The sequence below is a fragment of the Cibotium barometz genome, chromosome 42 (assembly GCF_041138505.1).
Source record: "Cibotium barometz isolate CiBa-2024 chromosome 42, ASM4113850v1, whole genome shotgun sequence".
Lineage (NCBI taxonomy): Eukaryota > Viridiplantae > Streptophyta > Polypodiopsida > Cyatheales > Cibotiaceae > Cibotium > Cibotium barometz.
The window spans coordinates 48434638-48461666 of record NC_141087.1 but is presented as its reverse complement, the minus strand read 5'-3'; the positions used below and the strand labels follow the sequence as shown (position 1 = coordinate 48461666).

General features: G+C 45.7%; 1 protein-coding gene across 3 annotated transcripts in view; it reads left to right on the top strand.

Moving 5' to 3' along the window:
• LOC147614566 (uncharacterized) overlaps nucleotides 1-26749 on the top strand; it is a 35799-nt gene extending 9050 nt beyond the window's left edge. For 2 of the 3 annotated variants that reach the window (XM_086781116.1, XM_086781115.1), the window contains exons 7-13: nucleotides 21771-22048; nucleotides 22221-22601; nucleotides 22683-23155; nucleotides 23236-23391; nucleotides 23541-23642; nucleotides 23732-23818; nucleotides 23898-26749. In XM_086781116.1, coding sequence (XP_086637242.1) covers nucleotides 21771-22048; nucleotides 22221-22601; nucleotides 22683-23155; nucleotides 23236-23391; nucleotides 23541-23642; nucleotides 23732-23818; nucleotides 23898-26204 — 3784 coding nt within the window. In that variant the 3' untranslated portion in view covers nucleotides 26205-26749. The remainder of the gene's footprint in view (nucleotides 1-21770; nucleotides 22049-22220; nucleotides 22602-22682; nucleotides 23156-23235; nucleotides 23392-23540; nucleotides 23643-23731; nucleotides 23819-23897) is intronic. The other variant, XM_086781117.1, reaches the window with a different exon arrangement.
• The last annotated feature ends 280 nt before the right edge of the window (nucleotides 26750-27029 follow it).

Below are 27029 nucleotides of genomic sequence, written 5' to 3'. Positions count from 1 at the left end.
GAGACTCTAAGCTGAGAGAGAGGCCTAGAGCCTAGAGGCTTGGAAGTTGGAAGACTCAAAAGGCTTGAGGGAGAGAGAAAGGAAGAAAGAAAGAAAGATTTTATTAACGTCTTCCAAAAGACCGAACTCGGCCTATGAGACAAATCAGTGTACCTGTGTGGGGTATCCTCTGTCATCCCAACAAAATGAAGAAGTACTGAACTAAAAAGCTGAATCTGGGTGTGCAATAAGTACAATGAGTGGGGGAGGGGATGGAGCTCTACTACTAGAAGAATGCAAAGCTATATGCATGGAGTATGCTGATGACACGGGATTGTTTTTGTATGGCCAGGAGGCCAATCTACAGAGGGCAGAGCAATCTCTACAGGTTTTTGGTGTGGCTTCGAGAGCATTGATCAATTGGCGCAAGACAATGGCTTTTTGGATCAGTAGCGCCCCCGCTCCGGCATGGAGCCCAGACCCGGGTTTTAGATGGATTCCTCCTGGCACAGCAGTTGGTATCTGGGATGCCAGATTGGACTTGATTTGTCACCTGAGCAGCAGATTGCCCCACTTCTTCTGAGCATTCGAAAGAAGCTTTTATATTGGAGTACAGCCCGGCTTTCCTTGGCTGGGAGGGTGGTGGTGACAAATCAGGTGCTTTTAGCGACTATGTGGTATTCACGTCTTGTTGACCAATTGTTGGTGTTGGACTCACACACTCACACACTCAAACCTGCACATTAGGGTTAGGTGCAGGATAGAAGCTCACACACATATATGTAGAGTGTCCTTTCACACTTGATATCCAAGGGGAAAAACCACATGGGAAAAAGTGCCCTTGGTCAAGCCCTGTTCACACATAGCACTACCATAAGTGAGCATATGCCTACATTTCCCAATAGTCAAAAGGTTAAGTGATGTCTCCATGAAGTTGAAATTGCCTAACAGTTGGACGATGCATGATGTTTTCCATGTTTCTTGGCTAAAACCATATGTTGGACCAGAAGTGTTTGATGTTTCGAATGAACAATAGCCAGACGTGGTAGACGAAGCAAAAGTCATCGAGCTCGAGTAGATCCTTCTTCATCGTTGGAGGCATGGTTCCAGTCGACGGATACATCAGTTCTCTACGAAATTCCAAGATCGAGGCACCCACGAAGCCGTATGGCTAGACGAGGAGTTCTTTCAAGAGTACCCCCAGTTGTTGACGGACTACTTAGAAGCCATGAACCTGTCGCCAAGCTAAGCAGGAGGGAATGTCACATGCACTCTGCACTATAGTGCATGGTGACAAACTGGCTCATCATCATCAGTGCAACATTGTAAGAGTATTAGTACCACTCAGGATGATATTTGTCATGCGTCGTGACCCCATTGTAATCCTTAGTCCAAGATAAGTTAGGCACGAGCTACATAGGTCATTCTTAGCCATAGCAAGTCAGTCAGTCAGTCAATCTAAGTCCTTTAACCCACTTGAAGATACACATTCATGCATGTACAGTCAGTAGAAACCTTAGGGTTTGCATTAGAAAGCATTATGCATATTGCACAGCATTTATTCATTGCATCTAGACCATTGCAAAAACCCCAGATATCATCTAGTATTTATCAAGATATTTACTAGGAATTTTTGGATATTTTTTCCATCATTTTTAGCATTTTATACATTATTTATGCATTTATTGTGGGCATGAGCAGTCGGCCAGCTCTATAGCCAGCTGAGTGGCTCATTGGGTCCATATAAATAGATCAATATCATATTCAGCATAAGAGCATTCAAGCGCTTGGCATCTTCAGCACAAGGAGCATAAGCGATTGCAGTTTCAACCATCATCCCTCAGCGTTTTCCTCCTATAGCACTAGGCGCCTCAATGCATGAGCATTCAGCCATCCTGCATCAGTTAAACGCATCAGTTCAGCATTCAGCCAACCGTTCACCTTGCGCTTTCTGCATCCCTACAGTTTTCAGCATTCATCATCTCATCGTTTTGCTCCAGTCTCTTGGTGAAGGTAAAATGCAGCATTCATAATCATTTACAACATTCATACTCAGTCTAGAACAATCCCAAACAGCCCCTCTCTCAGCCTCAGCTTTGCATCCCTCCCTCATTCCATTGGGAAGAGTGCATAGGCTCAAGATTGGACATCATTGGTGCTTCTACAGCAGTGTACGGTTCAGCCCAGCTCTTGGTCTTCAAAGGTCTTGCGCGTTTGGCTTATTGTTAGTCACACCGTCAGTCTCTTCAAAGATAATAAAGCAAATACTATCTCGGTAACGGGATAGGGGGGCCTTCAGTGGGTAATTTGGGACCCCATACGGTGTACAGTTCTCATCTCTCTTAAAAGTTTGAAGTCTTAAAGTGGATTGCTAAACTCGCGAAACTCGGGATACAGAAGACGGTGTGAGCATTTGTGTGACAGGATCCTCCAATACGAATACTTCTGCTGCATGTTACAACAGACACCATAGGCTCTACTTAGAGCTCAGAACCAGCTTCTCAAGGAGAGTCTCCAACTCTTGGAGGCAACAACAGCATGTCCTCCTCCGCCTCCAGCAACCTCCGACTACATCTCCCTCTTCTTTCAGATGGAACAACAAAGAAGAGAAGACGAGGCTAGACGGAGAGAAGAAAAAGTTGAAGCTGAAGCAAGAAAAAGCAAATAGACGGGACTATGAGGAAGCCCAATGCAGGATCGAAGAAGACTGGCGTCAGGCTGAACTCGCCACTTGAGAGCACCAACGAGAGCTCGATCGAGAACGTATGTTACTCGAGCACCAAAGGGAAAAGGAGGCCATGCATCTTAGATACCAGCACCTCTCTTCAGCTTCCCTAGCCTCAGGTGCCACCAGCCAACAGTCCACAGCATCGACTACCGTCGTTCGAAGTCACCCAAATGTTAGTAAGTATGATGGTAAGTGTAATCATTTAGCAGTTAATCAGTTCATTCATCAATTTACTGCTCATTTTCCATTAGCTAGGATCACAGATCCTCAGGATAGAGTCCACGTAGCAACTCCCCACCTAACAGGTGAGGTAGTCACCTGCTGGCAGCATTGGTCTAGTCTTTATACAAACCAGACCACAGGTGTCACAGCTTTTAGCTAGGATATATTTATTCATGACCTAAAGACCAGATTTCTCTCGCCCCACTATATGACCGGTCTGACAAATGAGTTGTATGGACTCAAACAGAACGAATCTCTAGTGCTTCAGTTTTTGGCAAGGTTATCACTTTAGCACAACAGTTAGGGCTATTTGCGCAGGCCAAGATGGATCAATTCATTCGTGGATTAGATCCCAACATCCGGTTCACAATTCGCAACTTTGAACCCAGTACATATGGCCGGGCTTTGACTCTTGCTCAAAATGAAGAAATGAAGATGAGCGGAGGCAAGCCCAAGCAGTCATCACAGTGCAGTACCAAACCCCAACCGAGGAAGGGTAATTTGTCTTCTAAAGACACTAAGACAGATAACAGTCCTAGCTCTAGTTCAAGGGGTAAGGAACCCAAGCCTAAGAAGATCCCTAGGAAAAGGCTAAAGCAGGCATCATTGGAGACTATCTTCCTCCCAAGGAGCAAAAACAGTATCAGTCGGAAAACCGATGTTTTTTTTGTCATACCATTGGGCATGGTAAGAAGGATTGTCCAAAAAGGCAAGCGGAGCAAGCCTCCAAAGAACCTTCTGCCACAGTTGCCGCAGTATCCCTCGCTCCTCCAGACCCACCTGCTACCACCAATGCGGTTCAGATCTTACCTTCTATGCATCCCATGCCATCCGTTGTACTTGATGCTAAGCAGGAGGGTGGGGCTACAACTGTGATATGCAGCGGAAGTCTTTGTATTGGGAGATCCTGTCACACAAATGCTCACACCGTCTTCTGTATCCTGAGTTTCATGAGTTTAGCAATCCATTTCAATACTTCAAACTTTAAAGAGATGAGAGAGAGATATATGAGAACTGTACACCAGATTGGGTCCCGAATTACCCGCTGAAGGGCCCCCTATCCCGATAACGAGATAGTATTTGCTTTATTTCTTTAGAGAGAATGACAGTGGACTGTAGATAAGCCAAACGCAAGATCTCGGAGGATCGGAGATTGGCTGATCTGTACACGACTGTAGAAACACCTCGATGACCTGATCTCGAGCCTATGCACTCTTCCCAAGGGCATGAGGAAGGGCTGCACACCTGAGGCTGAGAAAAGAAGATGGTGGACTGTTCTACGCTATGTTAGAATGCTGTAAATGCTTATAAATGCTATGTTACCTTCACCAGATGACTGCTGCATGTATGGATGATGCACAAAAGGCTGGATACTGATGCAAACTGTTGATTCAGGGCTGGAAACTGCTGTGGACAGAAACACAGACCTGTAGGAAAGCTGCTGAACTGAAACGCAGGTGTACTGATGCTGCTGGACAGAAACGCAGGGGCACTGATACAATGGGGTCACGGCGTACGACAATTATCATCCTATTGGGTTCTAAAACTGTACAACTGTTGCACTTCTGATGATGAGCCATCTTGTCACCATGCAGTGAGTGCAGAGTGCATGTGACATTTCCTCCTGATTAGCTTGGCGGCAGGTTCATGGCTTCCAAGTAGTCCGCCAATAACTGGGGGTACTCCTGGAAGAACTCCTCGTCGAGTCATACGGCTTCGTGAGTGCCTCGATCTCGGAATTTCGTATGGAACTGAGGAATCCGTCGACCGGAACCATGCCTCCATCGATGAAGAAGGATCTGCTCAGGCTCAATCAGTTCTGCCTCATCTACCACGTCTGGCTGCTGTTCATCTGAAACATCAAACACTTCTGGACCAACATATGGTTTTAGCCAAGAAACATGGAAAACATCATGCATTGTCCAACTGGCAGGCAACTTTAATTTCATGGAGACATCACTTAACTTCTTAACTATTGTAAAAGGGCCAAAACTACGGAATGAAAGCTTGGGACAACGTTTGCCCACTTGTTTCAATCTCTGCTTCATGATACGCAAATAGACCCAATCCCCTTCCTTGAAGTGGACATCTCGTCTAGACTTATTTGCCTGTCTGCTATATGCTTCCTGAGCTTTGGTCAAGCGGTCCTTAACTGACTCAATGATCTCGGAAAATGCTTCCGTGGTTTTATTAGCCTCTAAAGATGGAGACACCATTCTCGTCAAAAGAGAAGAAAAACGGCGACCAAAGGCTGCTTCATATGGAGTCCGTCCGACACTGGATGAATGAGTGTCGTTCAAGATAGCTTGGACCAATGGAAGATACTGTTCCCATTTGGACTGCTGGTCATGACAATATGACTTGAGGACATCAAAGGCCAAGTGGTTATAAATTTCTGTCTGGCCATCTGTCTGGGGATGGAATGCACTAGACAACTGCAACCTAGTTCCAAAGTTTTCAAATAGTGCCCTCCAAAAATGCGAGGTAAACTTGGAATCTCTATCTGATGTTATGGTGCTAGGCAAACCACAAATTGGATACCAATGCTTGAGAAACAGACGGGCGACGTCCTCGGTTGTGGCCGTATGCTTGCATGGGATGAGCATGCAGAATTTACTAAAGCGATCCACAATGGTAAAACACTGAGTGTTACGGGATCTAGTGGATGCTGGTAGAGACCCTACAAAGTCCTATATATGTCGATGAAAGGTCCGTCGGGGATAGGCAAAGATAGAAGTAAACCTGCCTTCTTTGTATGGGGAACCTTGACTTTTTGACAAATCTTACAGGCTTGTACATGTGCATAGACATCACGCCTCATCTTTGGCTAATAAAAGGACCGTTCTAATTTCTCGAGGGTACTATTGATACCTCTATGTCCTCCAACTAAGGAGTCATGGGTATCGTGGAGAAGAGCGGAACGCTTTTCCCGAGTAACACAAAGACGATTCTTGTAGAACAACCAACCGTTCTGTACTGAATAGTGGCCAGGCTGAGAAGTGAGGGCCAAACTATACTGAGTACCAAACTCAGGGGAGTCGACATATTGGTCTTTCATACTATCCAAGTCCTTCCCCGTGATTTCGAGAATGGTAGCTTCTTGGACTGCCTGGATGCTGGACTTTCGACTGAGAGCATCTGCTACTGGGTTGTGCTTACCAGGGATGTATTCAATCATACCTCCAAATTGTTGGAAGATTTGACTCCACCTGGCCTGTCGATCACTCCACTGGGCACTTGGCATAGTCTGAAGCTACTTAAGTGCTTGGTGGTCTGTTTTCACTGTGAAAGCCTGTCCATAAAGAAAAGGCTTTCAATGTTTGAGCGTTGTGATCACACCCAGAAGCTCTTTGTCATATACCGAATAATTCTTTTCGGCGACATCCAACTTTCTGCTATAATATGCCAAAGGTCTATTGTCCTGCTGGAGGACTGCACCTATGGCTACATTGCTGGCATCGGTGATGACCTCGAAAGGTTCGTCCCATGATGCTAACTTTAATACAGGTGCTTCTGAGGCAGCTTTATGGAGTGCACGGAATGCATCAAGTGCCTTACCTGTAACTGAGACTTTCTGCTTGCGAGTCTTCACCCCCTTGAGCAAGTCGGTAAGAGGTGCTGCAAGGTTGGAAAACTGATGGACATGTGTGCTATAGGCCTGACAAAGACCTACGAATGAACGGATTTCTTGGGCGGTCTTAGGAATGTCCCAATCTAAGATCTCCTGAACCTTTGATGGGTCCAGTCGAATCCCATCGGAACCGATGATGTAGCCCAAATACTGAACTTCCTTAACACCAAAGATAGACTTTTTTGGAAGACTTTCTCCACATCTTTCTCATGCTGCTCCGCAGTGGCTGAGAAGACTAGTATGTCATCAAGGAATATGAAAACACACTTCCCAATGTGGACTGCGAAAATCCTAGACATCATCTTATTGAACGTTGCGGGTGCATTTGTAAGCCCAAAAGGCATGACTACGAACTCGTAGTTGAAGGCCTATGGAGTGTTAGGGTTAGGGTTTAGAGATGCTGCAAACAGGCGTAGAGAGCAACAGAGAGAGAACACGACTTCTTTGTATTCAGATGATTAAAATGTGAAGTACAATAGCCACATAATAAGTGACCTAAAGAGATGTGTTCACATGTCCGGCCATAAAATATGCCGAGTGGACCAAAACACCTATAAACTGCTTATAAGTGAAACTAAGCTAAAATGGGGAAAAAACCTCCACTAACTGAAGTAAAAAGTGCCCCAGTAATCTATTGATGATCACTAGCACTCCTCTGGGTGCATACACAGCATAAAACCCAACAAACCCCCCTGGAGTGATATGTGATCACTGTACATCATCCACCAAAAGGAAACAAATTCAAAGCAGTGCGGAATGCTTCGAATTTCGGACGTGGTAATGCCTTGGTGAAGATGTCTGCCACATTCTGATCTGTAGGACAGTAGATCAGACTGATATCTCCTGCTTGGAGTCTCTCCCGAACAAAATGATAGTGAATCTCAATGTGTTTCGTGCGAGCATGAAACACAGGATTCTTAGCCACAGCAATGGCACTCTGACTATCAGTATAGATAGGTGTAGGCTCCTCCACTGAAATATCCATATCAGTCATGAGACGACGCAGCCAAACACACTCAACAGTAGTAGTGTAGGCTGCTCTGTACTCTGCCTCACAAGACGAAGTGGCCACTGTGGTCTGTTTCTTGCTTAGCCAAGAAATGCATGAAGAGCCAAGAAAGAAACAATTTCCACTAGTGGAATGTCTGGTATCAAAATCACCAACCCAATCTGAATCACTGTGTAAGCGTATAACTGCATGTCACCCCCCTCAGGAGCAATCCAAGAGACAAGGTACCCTGCAAATAACGGAATACACGCTTCACAGCTTGCCAATGTGACAACCGCGGGCTGTGCATGAATCTGCTCAACTGAGAGACTGCATACTGAATATCTGGCCTTGTATTACACAAGTAAATAAGGCACCGGCACCCAACAGCTTGAGCATATGTAGTGGCATCAAAGGAAATACTGTCATCTTGTAGTGACAGTTTCATCCCAGGCTCCATAGGAGTACTAATAGGCTTGCAATCCTGAAATTTAAACTTCTCCAGAAGTTTAGCAACATACCGAGATTGCAACAACCCAATGCCTCTGTTATCCTGCACAAACTGTATGCCCAAATAGTAGTGTACAAGCCCCAAGTCAGACATGTCAAATGTCTGCTGCAGTATCTCTTTAAAAGCTGCAATTTTGCCATCATTTGATCCCATGAGCAAGAGATCATCCACATAAAGACTGATGACCAGCAGATCTGTCTCTTCTTTCTTTACATACAGAGTGGCTTCTGATGGACTGTTCACAAATCCCTGAGTGAGTAGGAAAGCATCTATTTTTGCATACCAAGCTCGTGGAGCTTGTTTCAAACCATACAAAGCCTTTTTCAGCCGCATACTTTCCCCTCATGACCATGTTCTGCAAAACCCATGGGCTGATATACATAAACTTCCTCCTCGAGGTCCCCATGTAGGAATGCAGTCTTTATGTCTAACTGGTGAACAACCCAACCACGATGTGCAGCCAATGCAATGACACACCTAAGTGTCGACATACGAGATGTAGGAGCAAATGTCTCCTCATAATCAATGCCCTTTTTCTGTGCATAGCCCTTTGCAACTAGACGGGCTTTGTACCTGTCAATGGATCCATCTGCATGTCTTTTCAACTTATAGACCCATTTAGTACCAATTGCTTTCTTGCCTTTGGGCAGATCAACCAAATCCCATGTTTGATTCCTTTTAATAGAATCAAGCTCATCTTGCATGGCTTTGTTCCAATGCACATTATCTCGTGCATCCACAAATGAATCAGGCTTATCATCATCCTGTAAACTGGCTGCCATAACCAGATTCAAATCCATGATGTGTGCATGCTCATTGGTCCGTGTCTCCTTACGAGTACGACCAGCAAGAGGACCCTCTAAATGGCTGTCCTGTAATGTCCTCAAATACCATCTAGGTATGTGTCTAACCTGTGGTGCCTGTTGCCCCATATTTGGTTCAGCTTCTGGCTCAATTTGCTGCTGAATTTCTGCACCACCTTCATCATTTGCTGGCTGTCCTGTACCCTCATGAGTTGGATCACCAACTGTGGAATGAAACTCCATAGGTAGTAGACCTTCAAACACATCATTTTCAGCCTGATTTGCATCATAACCAGCCATGGATATTTCTAATTTTTCATCAAAAATCACATCCCGACTAGTGAATATCTTCGTGGATAGTGGGTCATATAACCGGTAGCCCTTGCTCTCATGGCTATACCCAACAAAAATGCATTTTGTGGCTTTATCATCCAACTTCCTCCTCAACTCTTTGGATATGTGTGCATATGCAAGACACCCAAAGATACGAAAATGTGATACAGAAGGCTTACGGCCATGCCAAGCCTCAAAAGGAGTAATGGAAACCAGTGTCTTTGTGGGACATCGATTCAAAATATGACAAGCACACATGACAGCTTCCACCCAAAAGATATGTGGTAGCCTTTTTGCCTTTAGCATACATCTGGCCATCTCCATGAGTGACCGATTCTTCCTTTCTGCAACCCCATTCTGTTGTGGAGTATAAGGAGTAGTATACTAATGTTTTATACCTCTACTCCCAAGAAAGGAATTCAGCATGTGTGACATATATTCCCCCCCTCGGTCAGAACGGAGAGTCTTGACCTTGCATCTTGACTCTGTCTCAGCAAGTGCTACAAAGACCAAAAATGCATCATATACCTGTGATTTCTGTGTCAAAGGATAGACCCAGCATATACGAGAGAAGTCATCAATAAATGTTGCAAAATAGAAGCAACCACCTAATGACTTCGTCTGCATGGGACCACAAAGATCACTGTGTATAAGCTGCAACTTTGCAGTTGCTCGTAGAGCCTGATCACGTGGGAAAGAAAACCTATGCATTTTTCCCAAAATACATCCTTCACAAATGTGATCTGGAGGCTTCTCCACGAGAGGTAGATCTGTAAATATGTTATGTCGCTGCATAAGCATAAGACTACCAAAATTTACATGCCCCATACGAGCATGCCATAACTCCGCATCAACCATAGCTGGAGTAAGAGTGAATGCATTATAAGCAGACTGATCCACTGGCTGAAATGCATCCAACTGATAAAGTCCATGACATAATGTACCAGTAAGCATCAAGGTCAAAGCATTAGCTTTGTCTCTGACCATGCATTTATCATCATCAAAGTGGACTTGCATACCACAATGTGCTAAAGAAGAAATGGACAACAAATTCTTCTTTATCCTTGGTACATATAAGGCATCTGTAAGGCGGAGAATGGAGCCATCAATGGCCGTGAGCTGAATCTCCCCAATGCTACGAACTAGATATGAACCATTGTTGGCACACTGAACAGTTTTGCCAACAGGGGCAGGGCCAACATGACAAAACAAATCCCTGCGAGATGTGATATGCTTTGAGGCACCACTATCAAAATACCAAGTACATGCATGCTCTGTCATACTGAGTGCCTGTGAAGACCAAGAGGCATCATAGCTGCATGTATAAAACAGTAATCCCTGTCCTCAACAAAAGAAGCAGTCTGCGGAGGAGCTTTAGAAGCATCATTAACAAACATCCCAGCTTCCTTTGCCTTCTCTTTGGTAATCCTCTTCCTACATTCAGTGATGTAGTGACCTGGCTTTTTACAGTAATGACATTTGCCCTTCTTCTTGGGTTGTCCATCACCTTTCTTGGTATCCTGAGATGAACCACCATTACCTGAATTTTGATTTGAACTCTTTGGCTGAGTTTTTCCTTTCCCCTTTTGACATGTAGTAAATGCTTGTTCAGCACTTGTGTTCATATTCATATTCTTCCTCATTTGCTCTTCTTGTAGCAAGAGAGCAACAAGTTCATGATACTTAAGGGGTTCAACAGCATTCCTCGTGCTGAGGTTCAAAGAGGTATGAAAAGCCAAGTAAGATCTTGGCAAAGAGTGCAAGATGGTGGACACAAGCTGTGTCTCAGGAATGATCTCATCCACATTGATGAGTTGCTCTCTCAAATCCTGCAGCTTGTTTAAGTGGTTAGACATATCATCTCCTTCATTCATTTTCTGATTTTCCAGCTCTCTTTTCAAAAATGAGATCTGAGCCTCATTACGAGCAGCATACATCTGCTCCAAAGTCACCCATGCATTCTGTGAAGAGCCAGCTGAATGAATATGAGGTATAATAGACCTCTGTACTGACAATGCAATGAGTGACAAAGCTTGTGCATCCCTGGCATCCCATGTCTTCTGAGCATTTGTTCTTTGAACAAGCAATGGCTGCCCTGGAGCCTGTACCTGTTGTCCTCGTCCACGAGCACCCCCTTGGGGAGGAGTCTCTGGAGCCAATGGACCTGGACGTGGTTCATCACCACTAACAAAATCCCAAAGACCTTTTGCCACAAGCACATTTTTCAGCATAAAACTCCACAAGGAGTAGTTCGTGCCGTCCAATTTGTCTTCCTTAGACAAATATGTGAATACATCACTCTGCTGTTGATTTGCCATTATGCCTATGCACAATGTTGTACCTGTGTATCAAAAAACCCAATAGCAAGAACCCTGAAAACAACTGTACTCCACTGAATACAGTTCACCCAAATATGCCTGCACTCTCAATCCTTTGAATGTGCAGCTCAATGCACCAATGACTGAGTAGAGCAGCAAAAATGGCGTACACAATGCCAAAATGTCCCAAAAATGCCCAAATTTACTGCACCCAAAACTGTGCAAAAAGCTTGTAGACTTCTTTGCAAGAAAGTCTGCCTGTAGTGCGGCGTGCCTGTAGATTTTCACAAAGAAAATAGAATTGCCCAAAAAATAAAATTTGTATTGCTTACCATTTACTGAGTAGGTTGTGGTACCAAATGAACATATGCAGGTACAGTCCACCAAATGAATAAGTACAGTTGACTGTACTGTGCAGGTACAGTCGACTTGTACTGTATGGAACAGAAGGCGATTGCAGACGTTTACTGTGTGCAGGTACGTTTACTGTACTGAGCACAGTACGGGGCAGGGCAACCAGGTACAGCTGGTGCAGTTGACTGTATGCAGGAAGGCAGGTACAGTACGAGGCCAGATGACGTGCGCTGACAGGTGCAGTCGGCGCTGATAGATACGGAGCAGGTACAGATGTACGGAGCAGCAACGGGCGCTGACAGGTGCAGTCGGCACTGACAGGTACGGAGCAGCAGGTACTGACAGCGAACAGGTACCTGGTACGGAAAGCTGCAGTACACCTGCTGACGGCTGCGAACTGGTACGGAAGCTGCAGGCGAAGCTGTTGCTGGCGAGGCTGTACGGGTAGTGCAGTACGGACAGATACAGAAGGCGGTTGTGTACAAGCTGGGCAATGGCAGGCCTACTTGGCTCTGATACCAAATGAAGGCCTATGGAGTGTTAGGGTTAGGGTTTAGAGATGCTGCAAACAGGCGTAGAGAGCAACAGAGAGAGAACACGAAGAGATGTGTTCACATGTTCGGCCATAAAATGTGTCGGGTAGACCAAAACACTTATAAATTGCTTATAAGTGAAACTAAGCTAAACTGGGGGAAAAAACCTCCACTAACTGAAGTAAAAAGTGTCCCAGTAATCTACTGATGATCACTAGCACTCCTCTGGGTGCATACACAGCATAAAACCCAACAGTAGTGACCACGCTCTGTTCGAAAAGCTGTTTTTGGAATGTCAGCTTCAAAAATGCAGACCTGATGGTAACCACTCTTGAGGTCGATCTTAGTGAAAAACTTAGCACCGTCTAAACGCTCCAAAATGCACTCTATCCTGGGCATAGGAAACTTATTCTTGATAGTGAGTTTGTTTAATGCCCTGTAGTCTACACAAAGGCGTGCAGACTTGTCCTTCTTTTGGACAAATAGGATAGGTGCAGCAAGTGGGGAGGAAGAAGGCCGAACGAATCCGGCTCGGAGAAGCTCAGGTAACTGCTTTTCTAACTCGCCCTCTAAAGTCTTGGAAAGACGATAGGGAAACCTGCTAGGAGGATCTGATCCAGGGACCAAATCAATGTGATGGTCCTCAAGGCGAGAGGGTGGGAGACTGGGCGGGAGATCGTCCCTAAGCATAATGTCCTGGTGTCTGGATAGGAGGTCTGTTAACTGAGGGACTGAAGATGTAAGGGATGCTACTAATGAGGGAGGGGCTGTTTGAGCACGAACATAAAGGAGTGCTCCTTCTGCTCCCTTACGGATAGCTCGTCTGGCCTGGAGATGTGAAATCAATGGGATGCCAAGAATGCTTCTATCCCCCCGAATCATGACAGGCTTAGGAAAACCTTTACAAATAGTAAAAGTGTCCTGTCCCCAATTGAGAATAGGCTCATACTGACGGAACCACTGAATTCCTAAGATCATGTCACACCCCAACAAAGGTGAGACGATGAAATCTCGTTGAAATGAGGCCTTCTGAACTTCAAAGGCAAATTGCTGTGCCTTCTGGAAAATGTGGGTGCGAAGACCAGGTGTAAACCAGTCTACATCCAGATGATATGGAACTAATGTGCAGTTCAATTTATTAGCCAACTGGGGAGAGATGGCATCTTCAGAACTACCCATATCGAAAAGGACTACAAACTGTCGGCCCTGGGCAAAGCCATAAGCTCGGATGAGGCTCTTCTGAGGAGCATCGCTCTCACCCTCCTGCTTAGCATCAAATACCACGGATGGCATAGGACGCATGGAAGGTAAAAGTTGAACTGCATTTGAGGTAGTAGGCGGGGCTGGAGGAGCTGGGGAGGCTGTGGCAACTGTGGCAGAAGGAGCTTTGGCGGCTTGTGCCGCTTGCCATTTGTGGCAATCCTTCTTACCATGCCCTATAATATGACAGAAAAAACATCTATTTTTTGACTGGTACTTTCTTTGCTCCTCTGGAGGAAGATAACCTCCAGTATTGCCTGCTTTAGCCTTTTCATCAAGGGTTTTCTTAGATTCTTTATCCTTCTTACCCCCCTGAACTCGAGCTATTACTGCTGTCCTTCTTAGCATCTTTAGAAGATGCGTTACCTTTCCCTGTCTGTGCAGCTGATTGCTGCTGGTGGGGTTTGGTATTGGACTGAGATGCCTGCTTGGGCTCGCTCCCGTTAAGCTTCATTTCTTCATTCTGAGCGAGAGTCAGAGCCCAGTCATATGTACTTGGTTCAAAGTTACGAACTGTGAACTGAATGTTAGTCCAATCCACGAATGAATTGCTCCATCTTAGCCTGCTCAGATAACCCTAACTGTTGTGCTAAAGTAATAACCTTACCGGAAAACTGAAGCACTGGGGATCCGTTCTATCTGAGTCCATAGAACTCGTCTTTCAGACCAGTCATGTACTGGGGCGGGAGAAATTTGGTCTTTAGGTCATGGACAAAGATGTCCCAGTCAAAGGCTATGACACCTGTGGCCTGGTCTGTATGAATGCTAGACCAATGCTGCCACCAAGTGACTGCCTCACCAGTGAGATGGGGAGCCGCTAAGTGGACTTTGTCTTGTGGGTCTATGATCCTAGCTAATGGAAAATGAGCATTAAACTGATGAACAAATTGATTAACTGATGAATGATCACACTTACCATCATACTTACTGAAGTTTGGTTGACTGCGAATGATGGTGGTTGATACTGCTGCGGGCTGCTGGGCTGGTGACACCTATGACTGGGGAGACTGAGGAGAGCTGCTGATACCTCAAGTGTATGGCCTTCTTTTCCCGTTGGTGTTCGAGTAACATACGTTCTCGATCAAGCTCACGTTGGTGTTCCCGAGCGGCGAGTTCAGCCTGACACCGGTCTTCGTCGATCTTGCGTTGGGCTTCCTCATAGTCCCATCTTTCTTCTTTTTCTCTTTTCCTTCGGGCCTCGTCCTCTCTACTTTGTTGTTCCATCCGAAAGAAGAGGGAGATGTAGTCGAGTGCTGTTGGAGGTGTAGAAAGACGTGCTGCTGTTGCCTCCAAGAGTTGGAGATGCTCCATGAGCAGCTAGTTTGAGCTCTAAGAAGAGCTATGGTGTCTGTTGTAGGCGGAAGAACGAGGTCTCCTTTGGGGAAGACGTCTTCCGGCTGATGAGTACTCTCTCCTGCAGACATGATGCTGAAGTCGGTGGTCGTGCCGAAACACAATCTAACCATCCAAGGATGCCCCCACGCTAGGATACGGTGTGTGTGGACAATCTGAATCTGATACCAATGTGATATGCAGCGGAAGTCTTTGTATTTGGAGATCCTGTCACACAAATGCTCACACCGTCTTCTGTATCCTGAGTTCCGTGAGTTTAGCAATCCATTTCAATACTTCAAACTTTAAAGAGATGAGAGAGAGATATATGAGAACTGTACACCAGATTGGGTCCCGAATTACCCACTGAAGGGCCCCCTATCCCGATAACGAGATAGTATTTGCTTTATTTCTTTAGAGAGAATGACTGTGGACTGTAGATAAGCCAAACGCAAGATCTCGGAGGATCGGAGATTGGCTGATCTGTACACGGCTGTAGAAACACCTCGACGACCTGATCTCGAGCCTATGCACTCTTCTCAAGGGCATGAGGAAGGGCTGCACACCTGAGGCTGAGAAAAGAAGATGGTGGACTGTTCTACGCTATGTTAGAATGCTGTAAATGCTTATAAATGCTATGTTACCTTCACCAGATGACTGCTGCATGTATGGATGATGCACAGAAGGCTGGAAACTGATGCAAACTGTTGATTCAGGGCTGGAAACTGCTGTGGACAGAAACGCAGACCTGTAGGGAAGCTGCTGGACAGAAACGCAGGGGTACTGATGCTGCTGGACAGAAGCGCAGGTATGCTGCTGTACGGCTGGACAGAAAACACAGATCTGCTGGCTGAAACCTGGCGTTGAACTGGGGCTGGTCTGTATGCTGAATCAAGGCCTGAAGTGATGCTGAATGCAGGCTGATTTGATGCTGATGGCAGGCGCCTAGGGCTGACTGAAGCAAGGGTCAAGGGGCTGGAGAAGCAAGCTCATAAGCTCCAAGGGCTGGATTAGTCTAGAGCTGAAGGCAAGGATACTCCTAGGGCTGAGGAGGAGAGCTCTTAACACAATGAAGACTAAATGAGAAACTAAGCCCTATGCAAGCCTATTTATACTAACTGGAGGTTGGTCAAGTTGGCTGGTCATTTAATAAAGTTTATATTTATAAATGACAAATAATGCAAATAATGCTAAATAAATACTATAAAATATGGAAAAAATACTAGATAAATCCTAGTAAATTCCCTAAGGCTTCTGGGATGTTCTAAATGATGCACAGGCATATGAATGCATATTATGCAGGATGCAAAGTGCTTTCTGATGCAAACCCTAAGGCTTCTACATGCATGAATGATTCTCTCCAAGTGGGTTAAGGGACTTGACTGACTGACTGACCCGCTAAGGCTGAGGAATGACCTACGTAGCTCGTGCCTGACTTATCCTGGACTGAGGATGTACAATGGGGTCACGACGTACGACAATTATCATCCTATTGGGTTCTAAAACTGTACAATTGTTGCACTTCTGATGATGAGCCATCTTGTCACCATGCACTGAAGGCAGAGTGCATGTCACAACAACCACACAGAAAAACTTGATCCGAGCTTATGGCTTTGCCTAGGGCCGCCAGTTCATAATCCTTTTTGACATGGGCAGTTCTGAGGACGCCATCTCTCCCCAGTTGGCTACCAACATGAGTTGTACCTTAGTGCCCTATCATTTGAAGGTAGATGGGTTACACCTGGTCTCCGCACCCACATAACTCAACGAGCACAGCAGTTTTCTTTTCAGGTTCAAAAGACCTCATTCCAGCGAGATTTCATTGTCTCTCCTCTTTGGGATGTGACATGATCTTAGGAATCCAATGGTTTCGTCAGTATGAACCTATTCCCAATTGGAGGCAAGACACCTTTATTATCTTTAAAGGTTTGCTTGAGCCTGTCATGATTCGGGGGGATAGGAGCATTCTTGGCACTCCTATGATTTCTCATCTCCAAGCCCGACAAGCTATCCGCAAGGGAGCAGAAGGGAGCATTGATTTATGCTCAGACAGCTTCTGTCTCATCGATAACCGCTGTCTCCTCTTCTTCAGTCCCTCAGTTTGCAGATCTCCTTTCTCATTCAGACATTTTTAAGGATGATCTCCCATCTAGTATCCCACCCTCTCGTCCTAAGGATCATCATATCGATTTGGTTCCTATGACAGAACCTCCTAGCAAGTTTCCCTCGTGTCTTTCCAAGACTTTCAAAGGTTAAGCTAGAACGGCATTCAGTACTCAAGCATTTGAAACCTATTCCTTATGGACGCATTTTCATAGTCACCACACACCACCAAGCACTTAAGTGGCTCCCGACGATGCCAAGTGCCCAATGGAGTGATCAACACACTAGATAGGTCAGCTCTTCCACCAGTTTGGAAGAATGATCAGGTACATCCCTGGTCAGCATAACGCACACATGCAAGGGTTGACTTGCACTTTGTGGATACCACACTTTTGGCTCTCCCTCTCCCTCCCTCCCTCTCTCTCTCTCTCTCTCTCTCTCTCATTTCTGTGTGTGAGCTTCTCAACCCTGCACCTAACCCTAATGTGCAGGTTTGTGTGTGTGAGTGTGTGAGTCCAACACCCAACATTTGGTTTCAGAGCTGGGAGCTGCCTGTGGATTTTTGCCCTGGGAAAAACTGCTGCTAGCTGTGGGATTCCGTCGTCGAAATTCTGTCGAAAATTGCCGTTCCATCCGTCGCTGGACTATCTACTTCCGTCGGCGCTCCTCCGTCCGGCCACCAGAAACGGGCGACACTAGTGGGGAGCCCACCGCCGCCGCCTAGCTCGCGGGTGGCACTGCCCTCTACAGCTGGCGTTTTTCCGTTAGCGCTCCCATCCTGCTGCCCAGAGCCGTCGACGATCAGCATCGTTCCGTTCCGGCCTTGGTCGCCGTCGCCCAGCTTCGACCACGTCCTTCCCGTGTCGCCTGACGTCGGTTGTTGTTCCCACGACGTGCGTTCTGTTCGGATCGTTGTCGACACCCGGCCGTCGTCCGTTCGGGTAGCCGTCGACGTTGCTGCCCGTCGTCCGTCTTGCACCGACGGTTCCAGGCCTCCCTGCGCCTCCGTCTGCTGTTCACATCACTACTCCGTCCCGGCGGGTCCTGCCCGACTCCTACGCCTCCGTCTGCTGTTCGCGTCACTGCTCCGTCCCAGCGGGTCCTGCCCGGCACCAGCGCCTAGCGCCTGCATCTGAATGGTCCGTCACCTGTGTTCGCCGCCAGCACTTCGTCACCTGTGTTCGCCGCCAGCGACTCCAGCGACTAGCTCGACAACTGCCCATCTGCAACGAATATTCAACGGCTGCCCATCTGCAATGCCTCCTCCTCCTCGTCGGCTGCCCACAGCCGCCCTGCTGGCTCCCTCCAACGCTCGGTAGCTCTATTCGACTGTCTGCTCCAAGCCTGCTGCCCTTGCATGAAGGTATTTCTCTGTACACATTTTGGGTCAAATACAAATACAGATTTTGCAGCCATTCCAGTGCAGGTCATATACAGATTTTGTAGACACTTCTGTGCAAGTCAGATTGAAAGGATGAGCTTGATGCTTCATTGGCACAAGCTACCCATGACCATGAGGCAAGCACTTCACGTGGATGATCATTCATGGATCATGATTCATGGGCCTTACTACTTAGCTCTAGCCTCTAGCCTCTAGTCTTTAGCACTTTTTTGTCATTGACTCATTTGAGTCCGTCCATGTATTAAGGCTTAGTCCTGACTCTTGAGTCATGACTCATTTTGTATCACTTAATTATTAATATGACTCAAAAGCTTACCATTTTAGTGTAAATTTGTGCTCATTTTGATGTACTTCCAAAGTAGAATAAGTGTAGAGTAGAAATTTAAAAAAAAAAGTATTTTTTGAGTGCCGTTCCCTCCCCCATCCCCGTTCCCTACTTATGGCCGTCCCCCGTCCCCCGTCCCTTGTGACTGTGACTTTTTCATTTTGTTGGGATGACAGAGGATACCCCACACAAGTACACTGATTTGTCTCATAGGCCGAGTTCGGTCTTTTGGAAGACGTTAATAAAATCTTACTTTCTTTCTCTCTCTCTCTCTCTCTCTCTCTCTCATCAACTCTAGATCTAGGACATGCTCCACTGCCATTGAGCTCCCTTTCCACGTGACGTGGCTGAGGGAGAACTCTCGGCCATACTCATTAGCCCCATGCTTGATATTTTGGAGAGTGTTATACCATCTATTGGGGGCTGATGCTCTCATGTTCCATGTACCTGGTATTCCACGTTGAGATTCCATTGACATTTTTGTATCACCCCACAAGATAGCTATGACATTGACGGGTTTATTGTTGCTTTGTTGATGTCTGCAAAGCATTTGATAATGTGCCTAGAGCCAGACTACTGCAGAGACTCTAGGATTTGGGGGTACCATCAGACATGATTTGGGGGATCATGGCATTATATGAGCCGGTCATAGGGCATGTGAGATGCCCAATAGGATTATCAAAGGAGATCTCCAATACCACTGGAGTGAAGCAAGGATGCCCATTGTCTCCCACTCTCTTTGGCCTCTACATTGACGAGATTTGAGCCTTCATTGATAGAGGAGGGGGAGGAGGTGTATCACTAGAAGGCATCCTTGTTTCCATACTACTTTATGCCGATGACATTGTACTTATTGTAGTGTCTCCAGAGGCTCTCTAGAGTCATCTTGACACATTACAAGACTTTTATGCACAGCGGGATCTCACAATAAACCTTGGCAAAACCAAGGTTATGGTCTTCAACACATCCCCTCTTTTCACATCTCGATTGGGTTTCACCTACATGGGCAGCCGAGTGGAGATTGCACACTCATGTGTGCACTTGGGAGTCACTTTAACAGGACCATTCTTCTCGATGAGCTGTGCTACAGAGGCTAGATTGATGTGAGGGTACACTTCTCTTGCTCTCATGGAGAGACCATGCTTCCAAGCTCCATTTCCAGGAGCCGAGGACCAAGATGTGGCTATTTGACACCTTGGTCACTCCGACATTGATGTATGGAGCACCCTTTTGGGCCGCTGATATATCGGCCAAATGGCAGAAGATAGAGAGGCCTCAGGTCATAATGCTCTCCTGTATGATACGCAGCAAACCATTTGTCCCACATGATATTATCTTGTGAGAGTTTGCTGCAGCACCCATGGTAATAAAGGCACTCTTCCAGACAGTCACATACATTCATAGGATCAGTGCCATGGCCCCCTGGGGGCTCCCAAGGCTCGCCCTATAGTCCACCCAACAGCTAGCAGCAGTAGGTGGGCATGAGTCATGGTATAGCCGAGTATGCACCTGGTTCACGAGGCAGCGACTTTTAGTCCACCCAACAGCAGCAAGTGGGCATGAGTCATGGTATAGTCGAGTATGCACCTGGTTCACGAGGCAGCGACTTAGGATGGATCGCCCCCCCTCCCCCCAACTCTAGGATGACCCGGACTCCCCATTCATTAGGCTTTCTCAGGGTGACAGGAACTGGGTGATCAAATATGATTTATTGGGACTATACTTAGAGGATACCTAGATCACAACACATGAGCCACTCTTACACAAACAGTAGTACTACATGGATACTTTCATGAGGCTTACAGAGGATGGTTTCATACCGAGGACCAGATATCTTGACATATACATGTAACATGTCGTGCGGATTGCTGTGGGCCAGTTGCGGGTGTCATTGCACCTCTTGAGGATAGAGATAGGGAGAGCCATGCAGATACCTCGTGAGGAGAGGATATGCACTATGTGCTAGCACGAGGTCGAGTCAGAGGAGCACTCTCTCTTATGAGATCGAGGGAGGTTTCACTCTCTCTCTCTCTCTCTCCCCTACCCTCCTCGCCCTTGCCTCTCGCCTTTGCTCATTCACGCCAGGCCTGGTGCAAGGCACCGCCAGGCCATGGCGGTTACGTGAGATAGGGGGGCCACCTTGTCATTGCTGATGATACAGATGCAGGTGGTACAGACGACCTAGCCCTACCAGCAATCCACGATGCCAAAGAAGTCGTACGCTCGTGCCCTGGTAACACCGACCAAAACCCTAACCAGTCAAAGTTCGAGCTCATGGGAGGTGTTCCTCCTAACAGAAATCGATAAGCTGTGAGAGGAGAATGGCAAGCTGAAGGATCAGCTCACCAAAATTGAAACCCGACTGGCCTCCCTTGAGGGCAAGCCCGATTGACTAGCACTCTAATGTGCCATCGGCATTTTTTGTATCACAGATAGTTGTTTATCATCCTAGGGTTTTCCATTAATCTTTTGCTTGTGCCTAAGTGCACCCCGAAATGCATTGTAATGATTGTGAGGTACTGGTTTTTGGTCCCATATACCTCCAAGGCATTCTGTGGACATTAATATGACTTTCTTTCTTTCTGTGGGCGAGCCCGCTCACCCCCCCCCCCCCACGCGCACACACACACACATGGATCTCTTTGATCCCCCATAGCTTAGGCTTGTATCTGCGTAAACCCTCGACCTACAAATTATAGACATTTAATAAAAGTAAGTTGCTTTCTTGGTTTTTGCCTTGCATGCTATTATAAAACAAAGGGCATCTTTAGTATTTGACCGAACACACCTGTCATGCAAGCTCCCTCTGTTGAGTATGCTCATAGAAATTCTAAACTCAAGGGGCTGTAAGCATTATTTATTTGAAGACCTACTCAGTCATGGTGGCCAGCCAGATCATGCTTTTTTCTTCTTTGATGTTCTAACTATATTCTGAATGGTCTCTGCAGCATCAATTATCATCATTGTGGTGCACCGAAGACTTGGTATGGGGTTCCTGGAAATGATGCTCCCGATTTTGAAAAGGTTGTGCAAGAGCACGTGTATGATTTAGAAATGCTGAAGGATGCTAGAAAAGGTGCAGAATTTGATTTTCTTTTAGGAAAAACGACAATGTTTCCTCCAAAGCTTCTTTCAGAGCATGGTGTGCCTGTTTTTAGAGCTGTGCAAAATCCAGGGGAATTTGTCATCACTTTCCCTCGGGCCTATCATGCAGGATTCAGTCATGGTATGAAAGCACCTTGATTTTTCTTGAATTAATGATTATTATTCAAATGCCCAGCTGCTCCCCCTACCTGATTCAGCAGGTCTTGAAACTTTTGACACCAGCTTCTTTGCGCTTTAAAAGAATTTTGTCCTTAGTGTAATGATAATTGAGAAATGAGTGGGTTGCATTTCAGGCTTCAATTGTGGAGAGGCTGTCAATTTTGCAATGGCAGACTGGTTTCCATTTGGAGCAGCAGCATGCCTGCGGTATGAGTTTCTTAATCGTGTCCCTCTGCTGCCCCATGAAGAGCTTCTTTGTAAAGAAGCTATGATCATATCCCAGACAGGCAGATGTTCTCATGAAGGTCCGAATTGTGAACAGCAGAGTTGTGTGAAAGTAGCTTTTGTGGCTTTGATGCGGTCCCAGCTTCAAGTTCTTTCGTTTCTTAAGCAACGAGGAGCTAAGATAACTACTGCAAATCTTACCAATGTGCTTTGTGGCCTTTGCAAACATACTTGCTATGTTACTTATACCACTTGCAACTGTTATCCTGAACCAACATGTTTCAATCATGGTATTATTTCTGAGACACGGCATCAGTCAATGGTCTATTTGGTTATGTGCTAAAAAAATTACAACTGTAATATTTTTGCAGGCGGAGTGTTTGGTAGTTGTGCTTGCGGGAACGACCGTTTTATTTTCATAAGAGATGACTTGGCAGACCTTGAAGCAGCAGCACAGAAGTATGAGTGCGAGGATGGACTAATTAGTGAAGTGCTCAAGGGACCTTTTATCAGTGATTCTTTTGCGGAGGATGATGGCAGCCCTGTGTTCAATGGGGGTGGTGAAGGAATGCAGTCGGAAAAATCCCCATCAACACAAGCAAAAGCCTCTAATGGTCTGTGTAAGACCCCATTGCCAGGAGAAAAAAGGCAGAACACATGCAATGGAAGTAGTGTTGTCCCGTCAGAATCTTGTGGTGGAGCGGCATCCTTGGATTGCAAACAAGGCCAAGGAGAAGAGGAGTCTGACACAGAGGCTTTCAGAGTGAAGCGAAGGAGGGTGTTGCCTCTTCGCAGCAAACGGTTCCAAGTTGATGAACAAGGAATTACACCGAAGAAATCTTTGGTATGGCCAGCATTTTTTAAACCGTATTTTAGAGAAAGACCTTGGATGGGCTTTGAGCTAATCAAGTGTTCAACCAACAGGTGGTGGACCCAGACAGTGAGAAGAAACTCCCTCTTGATGATGGAAGCGTACAAACAGATGGACATGAAAAAACACATGCTTCTATGCTCAAAGGATATCGAGTTCCAGTTTGCGATGTGATTAATGAACTTGATATTGAGGGTGCTACTGCAGAAGTAAGCCAACGTTCCTTCTTTCTGCATGTTCCTTGCACTTCAGTCTATTCGTGGATGCCTGTGGTGTTCTCATGCATTTTCCTGTAATTTCAGAGTCTGCAATTTTGATGTCTCTTTTCTCTTCTGGGTTTGTTTTGTATGTATTGCAGGTAATTGGGCGATGGCAGCATGATGCTAGCAGCCAAGGCATGACCTTGGAGACGAAAAAGGTCATTGTAGCAGGGAAAAATGTGGAGGCCTTATCATTGAAGGTAAGGTTTTGTTGTAGATAGCTTGCAGGACAGATTTGTCTCTTGGCAGATTTTGAGTGTTTTCGACTCTTTTTTGTTTGGGGTAGCAGGGCTGTGAGTGTTTGAAACAACTCTTGTCAGAGGAAGAAGCTGGGAAACTTGAGAGACTGGTGCAGCGAAACAGTGGATTTTCCAAGGTACTAGTGGTAATGGATTAAGGTGAAAATGTAGTGGGGAACATGTTTTGGAGTTTTGAATCAGTTTGTATTTTCTCAGGTGGATCCTAGCTGTAGTACCCAGGAAAACTTTGTCCTTAAGCCAACTTGTTCCAAGCCTAGACAACCCACCTTAACTGGTGCTGAGGATCAAGCATCAGGCGCAGCTGCAGACAAAGAGAAGTTAGTTCTGGTGAGCAAAAATGGTGCCAGTGAAAGTATTGACATAGGCAAGGAAAGAGAATCGCCCAAGAAAAGACAAAAATTGCAGGGTGCCTTTTCAGAAACTAATGTTTTGGACTCCTGTGATGGACTAAAAATAGAGATGGCCAAAATAGAGAAGGCCACCTCGAACGAGGAACAATGTTCCCCACCTCAAGAGTTGGAGATCAATAAGGAAAGGAAGCTGGTCATTAAAAGCAAGGACTCGGAATCTGGGACTTCATCCAAGTCAACGTTGGGCTCAACACGGTCCTGTGTAGAAGCTATGAAAGTTACTGAATGCCAAGACAGGAAGCAAGATCAGAAAGTCAGTCGCTTGAAAGTGAAAGGTCCTTCACCACCTTTCCCGACTGATGGAATTGTACCTATGGTGAAGGAGGCAAGGCAAACTGCAGATCATCGAAGTAAAAATAAGGATGATCTGTCTAAGATTGGAGGTAATGCAGAGCTGACTACACCTACAACAAATTGTGCTGACAATGGGATAGTTCGGTCTGTTAAAGGTGATTGCTTTAAACAACTTTGTGGTGAAACCGTAAATAACGAAACAAACATTGCAGTTCAGAATACAAGGAACTTTCTATTGGGCCCAACAGCTGAGACAAAGCCATTGGAAGACACTGGTAAACCAAGGACAGACAGTACCTGGGAATCAGAGCCAAAGAAAGGACTTGTCATTCATCTCAACAGAAAGGTTGAGCAATCCAAGAGAAAGATGGTTGCATGCAATGTAGACATTATACATGACAAAGAGGAGGAGAAAAGCATTTCAGGGAATATATTGGATCAGGCAGAGATATTTGAAAGAAAACCAGTGACTGCTTGGTGTTTGAATCAGGAAGCAGTAAGTTCTTATGCTGGTCAGGGTGGAGATGATTACTGTTCTTCTGTGGAGCACTATACAGTTGATGGACCTTGCTTTCATGGTGACTTGGTGCAAGATGGTTTAAAGCATACTGCTGTGGCAGAACACTATTGGGAAGCTTCTGATCTACCAGCTGACAGCCTGTTAGAAGAGGGAGAGCTGAGAGAAGAGCATAGAGAAACTGGAAATTCTTTGGGTTCACAGCACGGTGATGGTTTTCTGTTAAATGAGGTTGGTCATGAAGTTGGCAAGTTTTCTTCAAATCTTGAATTGGAAAGTTATGTGAAGAAGAGTCAAAAATTTGTGGAAAGGAGCTTACATGCAGATTCTGTCCTCGCAGCCCCCAGAAAATGTTCAGGTTTGAATAACCGTTTTCCTTTTTCCAGCAAGGACGGGCATGAATTGTGGCCTTGTGAAAACTTGGAAGCTATGTCGCGTCAGTTTGATGCTGCCAAAATGCGCTCTCCTTGTGCGGAAATGGAAAATTACCATGCAGGATGGTGCCAGCGGAAAAAAAGTGAGAATTCTCGGCAGGTAAGGGATGTGTTTTTCAGAGGACTGCCTCCTGCAGATGCACGTCTGTCTAGAGATGACTATTGTCCCAAGTATGTAGATCCTGGATCTGGGAAAGATTTTGATGACCCTGGATTAGGTGGCAGTCTAAGTGAGAGCCGCAAATATTTAGATGAATTGCTTTACAAGGCAGAAGATCAAAGAGGTGTTAAGGCTGAACTGCGTTTAGGCCAGAATATCAAGTGGAGTGGTTCTGGTCAGGGGCGAACTAACTTTCCTTCACCACGTCCTATTAATGTTAGTGACAAGATTGGACCAGCAGCTGCTACTGCGAGCCATAGCCACAGATTTGGGCCCATATCAAGGCTTGCTTCAAGCAGCACACTATTCTTCAAACCCAAGTCTTTCCATCAAAATCATCGTCATCCCAGCATGAATAGTTTCAGGCCTTTCAAATATCCTCGTGTCTCTCAAGGGAAGGAGAAAATGCCATATAGCTACCATGGAAGCAGGCTGCAGAGGTCCCATCCCCATTGTTGGAGGAATGATGACCTTAAAATCGAAGGAAGTTCTCTGGCCGACAATGTTAGAATTAAGGGAGTATTTGACAGATCACTGGTAGGATTTGTAGCAAGTAGCCCAGCAGTATCATGCCATGACGAGGCTTATGATCCAGCGGAGTGGGAAATATCTCCTGTGCCAAACCATCGGCAGCATTCTGCTGCTCGAAATTATGTTCCCTCTGCAAGGTCTGGAAGAAGGCTTTGAGGTCTCTGGTGGCATCCATGTGACTGCAGCTAATTTTTGTGACATCAAAAGGTAGCATGCCTGTACATTTCTTGAATGCAGATACAAACAGAAGTTAGCACTAACCACAATTTTTCAGAGGTCTTTTCATGCAGGATGTGGCAACAGTATCAAGAGTGTCTTTTGTTGGACTAACCTGTCCCATATAGTTAGAAAGCCCCCAGGAAAAATATCCTCATACATTCCGGTGATTCTTGAGAAAAGGAATTCTTTGTTTTTCTGCAGTGCTTAAGCACTTGTATCCGAATAAGCGCATGACAATCATGCACAGTGTCCATGGATTCATTCCATGCCCCAAAGAAAAATGTAGTTCACTAGAAGTTTGTAGATTGCTGTTGATGAACACTTCATTTATGATGATTATGATGGAAGATGATGAGGGCACCATTACCATTTGGCTGTAGTGGAAAAAGACAATTGGTTCTTTCCATTTAGGATGACATCTGGCCTAAGTTGTAATTGTTTCCTCATACACAATCAAATTAACATCTGAGATCCTTCATACACACGCTTGGGTGCTCAAATATTGTTTCTTGACCATTTCTACACCCACTAAATTGCCTATAGATTGTTTCTTGCCCATTGAAGTTCAGTAGCCCTAAATTTGCAGATTCAAGAAGCTGCTTCACAGATTTCAGCTGCATGTCATTAAACTCTTTGTTACCAAGTCTCTTGCAAGGATAGCTAATATTCTGAAAACATTATGCTGAAGGTACGCTCTTAACGTTATCGTGTTGAAGCGGGAGGGGGAAATGTAATGGTCAGGTTAGAGAGCTGTGTTTTGAT